This window comes from Chrysochloris asiatica, unplaced genomic scaffold (genome assembly GCF_000296735.1).
Source record: "Chrysochloris asiatica unplaced genomic scaffold, ChrAsi1.0 scaffold00026, whole genome shotgun sequence".
Lineage (NCBI taxonomy): Eukaryota > Metazoa > Chordata > Mammalia > Afrosoricida > Chrysochloridae > Chrysochloris > Chrysochloris asiatica.
In genome coordinates, this window is record NW_006408544.1 from 1,673,440 (window position 1) to 1,681,193 (window position 7,754).

Genomic DNA, 7,754 nt, shown 5'->3' on the forward strand with positions numbered 1-7,754 from the left:
TTGAACCACTGACTGTGAGATTGGCAGCCCAATTTGTAACCACTACACTACCAGAGCTCCTTAGCAACCAAAAATTTGTGAGTGCTTACATAGGTTAATATGTGTGCTATATGTGTGGGAGGGTTTATAGGAATTCATCCATGTGTATATATAGGTATTGTTGGTGGTCATTAAGTGCTGTTGAGTCAGTTTTGCCACATAGTGACCCTATATAGAGTTTCTGAGGAGCAGTTGGTGAATTTGAACCACCAACCTTGTAGTTCAAACCAACCTTGTGGTCCAGTTCATTAACCCACAAATCCATAGGTATAGTTGTAGGCATTTGTATATACATACTTATATGTGCTTCATGTACATGAGCGTGCATAGAGATAGACAGATTGTCTGTTGCTGTAGTGGGTATAATAAGATTCCACTTTTGTGAAAACCCAGAACAGACAGAACTAATATGAGGTAGTAGAAGTCAGAAAGTGGTTACAGGGCAGAGGACAGATTGGAATAAAGAACTGACTGGAGAGGATATGAGGGAACTTTTATGGGATAATGAAAATATTCTTTTTTGAAGGGAAATACACAGGTATATATAAAATTGTTAAAGTTCATTGAACTGAACACTTAAGATATATATATTATACTTTACATAAATTAGATCATTGAAAATTGTTCCAAGTAAAAAAATGGAAAAAGACTTTATAAGGATTGACTTAGAAAAGACATCTACAATATATTCGCAAGTGGAAAAAAGTTAAAGGCAGTATTATATAGCATTATTTCATTTTTTAAAAAAGGTATATATGTATATATCTATCAGAATAACCATAGTATTGGATAAGTGGTGAAACTTGGGCTAATTTGTATTTGAGTGTTTTTCCATATTGTTAAACCTTTTTAACTTTAAATATAAAAGAGAAATAAATGGAGGAATGAGCAAGGGAAGAAAAGAAGGAGGGGTAATTTAATCCAAGTTAAAAACAAAACAATGAAGAAAGAAAACAAAAGGAGACAATGATACAACAAAACAAAAATAAGCATAAATGAAAAATGGTTGAAAAGATATTGGTATACCTCATTTTATTACACTGTGCTTGGTTGTGCTTCACAGATATTGCACTTTTCACACAATGAAGATATGACAACCCTAAATAGAGCAAGTCTGTTGGCACCATTTTTCCAACACCGTGTGCTAACTTCAAGTCTCTGTGCCACATTTTGGTAATTTTCACAATATTTCAAACTTTTTCATAATATACTTAATAGACTATATTATTGTTAAGTGCTGTCGAGTTGGTTCTGACTGACAGCGACCCTGCTTAGGGTTTCCGAGGAGCAGCTGGTGAGCTTGAACTACCGACCTTGCAGTTCAAAGCAACTCTGCAGTCCAGTGCATTAACCCACAGTGCCACACCAGTGCTCCAATAGACTATCTAATACAGTGTAAACATAACTTTTATATGTACTTGGAAACCACAAATTTCATGTGACTCTCTTCATGCAATATACACTTTATTGTGATAGTCTGGAACCTAACCATCAATGTCTCCAAGGTATGCTTTTAGCAAGAAATAGCTACAGATTCATGGAAGTTATAGGCAGCAAATCTATTATCGAGATACCGATTCATTCTGAAAATAGCAGATTTTAATATGAGTGCTAAGAGCAGACCACACTATTTAATGATCATTGGTGCAGGCAGAAAGATGGCTTTGAAGAATTAACTTTATTTAACTGAGACAATCTGTCCGTTCATTGTTCTTAGCTGGTTACACTGCTTCCGTCACCTATAGGCCTTATTGTTGATGAGTAGAAGGAAATGTCTAGGAGTATATCAGGTGAATAAGAGAAACATCACAAAGAGGAAGCTAGGAAGATAGTTTTCTTAGCCACTAGAAGATTATTGTGGTTGGGTGTCATCCAGGTCCTGGAGGAGCCTCTATTAGTAGATACCCTATACTGGAAAAGTCCAGTTCATTAGTCTGGTGTGATAAATTAAAAACATCCATTCTGCTTTGATGGATTGGTAGAATATTCTAGAGCTAGGCTCGAAAATCTAATGTCACCACTGTGCACAGAACTACCTGAGAGAGACGTGATAGGACTGACAAGAAGGACAGTAAATAGTTTTTAGAATTAGTGCCTCCAGATTAAATCTTGCACACAGTGGAGTAAACTCGTTTCTTCTCTGATTTAGATTCAGTTGACCTACAGAAAGCAAAGGAACATAATCAGAGACTGAATGAAGAAATTCTGGCCCTAAGAAATCGGGTTCGATCACTTGACTCAGAAAAAAAAATGCTTGGGGAAGAGGTAAGTTGTTTAATGGTGTTGTTAAATTAATTTAAATGTACATACAGTTACTTTCAGCAGGTACAGTAACAGATGTACATCACATAAGCTGGCCATGGGACAAGTGATACTAGTGGTTACTAGTGGTTATCTCAGACGGGATGATTTTACATGCCAAATTTGGATTTAGATGCATTCTACAGGCTTTTATACAGGAGAAAGATGCGGCTTTCTGCCTCCGTAAAGATTTATAGCCTCAGAAACCCTGTGCGATGTCGCTGTGAGTCAGAACCGACTCCGTGGCCTACCACTACCACCACTACCATAGGCTTTTATATTTTGCATATATTTAGGACAGTAGATTGCAAGCTGGGTTGCAGGTCAGCAGTTTGAAGCTACCAGTGGATCTGTGGGAACAATCTGTCACCATCAAGGTTTACAGCCTTGGAAATCCTTTATATGGTTTCTGAATCAACGGCACACAACCACCACTTCCACTACCATGCCAATAGTATTCTTATTGTGTCAATTTAGGACCTTTTCTTTTTAATAAAGATTTAAATAAGTAGTTTATGCTTTGCACATTTACCAAATAGAATTATCATATTGAATATATTTAAGACAATTAATACTAAACCCTTTGTTGTTGTTGTTGTTATGTGCCGTGGAGTCGGTTCCAACTCATAGCGACCCTGTACAGGGTTTCCAAGGCTGTAAATCTTTACGGGAGCAGAAAGCCTCATCTTTCTCCTGTGGAACAGCTGGTAGTTTTGAACTGCTAACCTTGTGGTTTGCAGCCCGATTCATAGCCACTACGCTACCAGAGCTCCTTAGATGTATTATATTTTTAAACAATTTCCTCTTAGCAATTTATAGATTTTTAAATTCTGGATAAATGATAATGTTTTTCTAATTTTAGTGTATGTGTATACTGATTTCACAATCCTATAACTAGTGTCTAATATAATGTCTGATACATACATGGTGCTCTAGAAATTGTGCTTTAAAAATGGATTAATAAATAAATACTGAATTCTTAGTCTTTGTAATTTTACATATTTAACATGTATATAATATTTACATTTAATATGTTTATATATACATATGTGGAAAAGTTCAGGATGGGTTTTAGTTTTGTAAAGGAAAGATATTATGGAAAGTAGCAGTTCTGGATGTATATAGTACTTATGTGTTTGAATTTTTATAAGGAGAATGGATTCATATATTGTACAGTTTAAGAACGAAACAAACTCCCTCCCTCAAAATATGTTGTTGTTGCTAAGTACCATGAAGTTGATTCTGACTCATAGTGACCCTGTAGAGAGTTTCCGAGGCTGTATATCTCTATGGGAGCAGAAAACCTCATCTTTCTCCTGCAGAGCATCTGGTGGGTATGAAGTGCCAACCTTGTGGTTATCCGACAGCACCACCGGGGCTCCATAGAGCAGACACAGTGGAAACATTTACAAGGTTTCCTTTTACATTTGTTTTAAAGGTTAAAAGACTTAAAGGAGAGATTCCTGAATCTCAAGAAAATGAGCAAGTTGGAAACCACTCCCTTGGGAAAAGTGTGGGTGCTGAAGAGACAGTACAGGTATTTTAAAGTTCTGTTTTTTCTGATTTCTTTTAAAGGAGTCACATTTTACAGAGTGCTCCAGAGCAGTAGGTAATGAATTTTTGCTTCTTCTTATTCAGCTGTCTTCTACTGGTGAGCCATTTAGAATCAAGGTAGAGACTGGAGTACAGAGGTCTGCTTCTGGTCACCTCTTCTCCAGGGATTGGGACAGGCATGGGTGGTGATCAATATAGAAAGCTAATGAATTATATATATATATATATATTTTTTTTTAATCTTACAAAGAGGCAACCAATTTGAGCATTTTTAATCATCAAAGAGTTGATTTATAGAATCAAACAATGTGAAGAGGACAGGAAACCACACTGAATGTAATAAATTATTGTAGAGAACTTACAGTGTTGGTTGTTGTTAGGGGCCACTGAGTCAGCTCTGACTCACAGATCCTGTGCTCAACAGAACGAAACAGTGTTTAGGGTCCACTATGTACAGTGTCTAGACATCTGAAGGACGTGGCCAAAGGGAGCAAACAGAAGACAACTGGAAGGAAGTGCCAATGGGTTTTAGATAAGGCTGTTTAAGACATTCAGATCAAAAAGCTAGACAGCTTTGGGGCAACTTTGCCCCCTACATTGGTATGATGAATGGCATCCCCTTGTTGCTGAGCGGTCTCATGCACCAGAATTTTTTTTCACTGTAGCTGTTAGGACCCTAAAGCCCAGACCTCTTAGCTACCAGGTAAGCTATAGCTACAGTATTTCTTGGCCCATCACATAAGAAACTAGTACATTCCTATAAACCAAAGCTCACTTGCAGGTAAACAGTACATTTGTGTGAAAAGCAAACAAACAAAAATTTAAAAGAATATCTTCAATAATTTACATAAAATTATTCCCAGAGGATTGAGCAGTGCTCTAATTTAAAGTAAGTTGTTGGTGATTTCATGTATTTCAGGTAATATAGAAAAATTAGTCCTCAGCAATTAGTCCTCAGCCCAGCTATAAGCTTAGATCATTCTGGGTCTTATAAGAATAGGTAGGTACCTTTTTGTATTTTAGAAATAACCTGATGAAAACACTAATTCTAGGAAAATATAGTTAAGCAGACCTTTGGGTCTAGATCTTTCAGACTTTAATGGCGTTTCTCATCCCTCTAGACTACATTGACTGCATGCAAATAGACTTCATGCAGTAAATGAAATATTGTTTTGTTCAATGTAAGTTAGTTATGAGCACAAAATTACATCATCACCTAGTTACAGGCATTGTGATTTATTATTACCAAATCCATGGATGTTCAGATTCCCTATAGAAAATGGTATTGTATTTGCATATAACTTACACATGTTGATTTTAAGTGCACTTGAGTCAGTTCCAACTCATAGTGACCCTGTATAGGTTTTCCAAGGAGCAGCTGGTGGCTTTGAATTGCCAACCTTTCAGTGACCAGTTCAGTGATTATCCTATAGTGCCACACCATGACTCTAACTTACATAAATTCTCCCTTTTACTTTAAATTCTTTCTAGATTACCTATAATAGTACAATGCAAATATTCTGTAGATAGCACTTTCTGTTCCCCTTTTAGGCTTTGAGGGATTATTTTTGACCATCTAATTGCTTCCTCCCCTTTCCCCCTTCAATGTGTTGCATCCTTGTTTGGTTGGATCTGCAAATGCAGAGAATATGGAGAATTGACTGTAGAAGAAGCGTTTACTTTGTACAAAAGTCAAAAAAATTATACAGATGTACACAAAGAAATGCCATTTCTCACCCACTACTTCTTTCCTTCTCACTCATCCCCTATTGGTAATCACTTTTATTAGTTTCTTATTTATCCTTCCAGTATTTCCTTATTCAGTTACAAGCAATTTGAATATTTATTCAAGCCTCCTCCTCTCTTAGCAGCCTTTAAAAAAAAAAAAAAAGCAAAAAATTAAAGTGCTTCTGGAGATCTTTCCATATCATAGAGAGATCTTTCTCATTTTTATTTCGAGAAATCTAGCATCTGTTGTGTGAATGGATGTACTGTAACTTATTAAGCCAGTCCCATGGTGATGGGCACTTGTTTTTCCCCCAGTCTTTTGCATACATGTTCAGATGATTCTGTAGATTAGGGTCAGAGCAATGAGATTGTGGGGAATGTAGATACATCTGTAATTTGGGTAGGTATTGCCTGATTACCCCTCAGTGGAAATCGTCCCTTTTTCATATCCCACCGCAATGTATGAGAAGGTCAATTTTCTAAAAGAAACACCAACAGGAATGTGTTAGCACACTTTTGTATTTTTGTGATATAAAAGGTAAAATAGGTATCAGAGTGTAGTCTAATTTTCCATTTGTTGTTGTTATTGTTAAGTGCCAGTGACTTGGTTCCAACTCATAGTGACCCTGTATAGGGCCTCCGGGGAGCGGCTAGAGAGTTTGAAATGCTGATCTTGTAGTTCACATGGACCTTACTATTCAGTTCTTTATTTGACAGCGTCTCACTCATTACCTTATTAAAACAAGATTGTTTTACATAGGTTTAAGAGTTATTGTATTTTAAAATTAACTTTAATGAAATGTAATTTCATGCAGATATAATTAAAAGTATCCATTTTAAGAGTAGAATTCAGTGAGTTTTGACAAACACACACATTTGTGTAAGCACAACCACCAGAATCAAGAATTAAAACATAATCATTGCCCCCAAAACTATCCAGCCCATTTGCTATCAATCCCCCAACCCAATCACTTTCTATTAATAACCTATTCTAAATTTTCAAATAAAATAATCATCAAGCATGTACTCTTTTGTATTATCTTCTCTGACCTATCATAATATTTCTGTTATTCATTTATGTTGTTGCTTGTATTATTAGTTCATGTTTTATATTTATAAGTAATATTACTCTCTGTGAACACATATGATAAATTGTTTATCCATTCTCTGGTTGATGGACATTCAAGTTATTTTTACGTTTTGACTCTTTATTAATAAAGCTGCTATTAATTTTGTGTGGATTTGTTTTCCCCCTCTTAGGCAAATACATAGGAGCTCTGATAGCGTAGTGGTTACTAATTGGGCTGCAAACCACAAGGTCAGCAGTTCAAAACTACCAGCTGTTCTACGGGAGAAAGATGAGGTGTTCTGCTCCTGTAAAGATTTACAGCCTCGGAAACCCTGTACAAGGTCGCTATGAGTCGGAACTGACTCCAAGACATATAACAACAACAACAACAACAACAACAGGCAAATACATAGTGAAATTACTGAATCATGGAGTATGTATATGTTTAATTTTATAAGAAATGACCAGACTGTTTTCCAAAATACTGTTCTACATTCTTATCAGCAATGGTATGAAAGTTCCAGTTGCTTATCAACATTGCTATTGTTGTCCATTACCAACAAGCTGATTCCAACTCATAGTAAGTCTTTTTTAAATTTTAGCTATTGTAGTGGGGATGTAAGGGTCTGCATGGGCAATGGGTGAAGGCTTCATTTTCTCTATACCCTTGCTCACACTTGATGTTTTCCCTGTTTTTGATCATTCATCAGTTTAATGAGGATGAGGTGTTATCTCACTGTAGTTTTGATTTGCATCTCCCTAGCACCTTGGTAAGGAGCTCTGGTAGCGTAGTGGTTACAAATCAGGCTCCAAACCTCAGGGTCAGCAGTTTGAAACTACCAGCTGTTCCACAGGAGAATGATGAGGCTTTCTGCTCCCATAAAAATTTACAGTCTCGGAAACCCTGTTCAGGGTCCCTATGAGTCGGAACCGACTCCACAGCACACAACAACAACAACAAACAGCACCTTGGTGGTGCTGTAAGATAAGCACTGGATGACTGCTAACCACCAGGTCAACAGTTCAAATCCATCAGCTGCTCCGCTTGGGAAAGAAGATGAAG

The 7,754-nt window shown here is 36.7% G+C and overlaps 1 protein-coding gene across 1 annotated transcript in view; it reads left to right on the top strand.

Annotated features, from left to right (window-relative positions):
* LOC102811587 (moesin/ezrin/radixin homolog 1-like) overlaps nt 1-5,053 on the top strand; it is a 23,763-nt gene extending 18,710 nt beyond the window's left edge. The window contains exons 3-6 of the mRNA XM_006839828.1: nt 2,189-2,304; nt 3,779-3,877; nt 3,979-3,991; nt 5,016-5,053. Coding sequence (XP_006839891.1) covers nt 2,189-2,304; nt 3,779-3,877; nt 3,979-3,991; nt 5,016-5,053 — 266 coding nt within the window. The remainder of the gene's footprint in view (nt 1-2,188; nt 2,305-3,778; nt 3,878-3,978; nt 3,992-5,015) is intronic.
* The last annotated feature ends 2,701 nt before the right edge of the window (nt 5,054-7,754 follow it).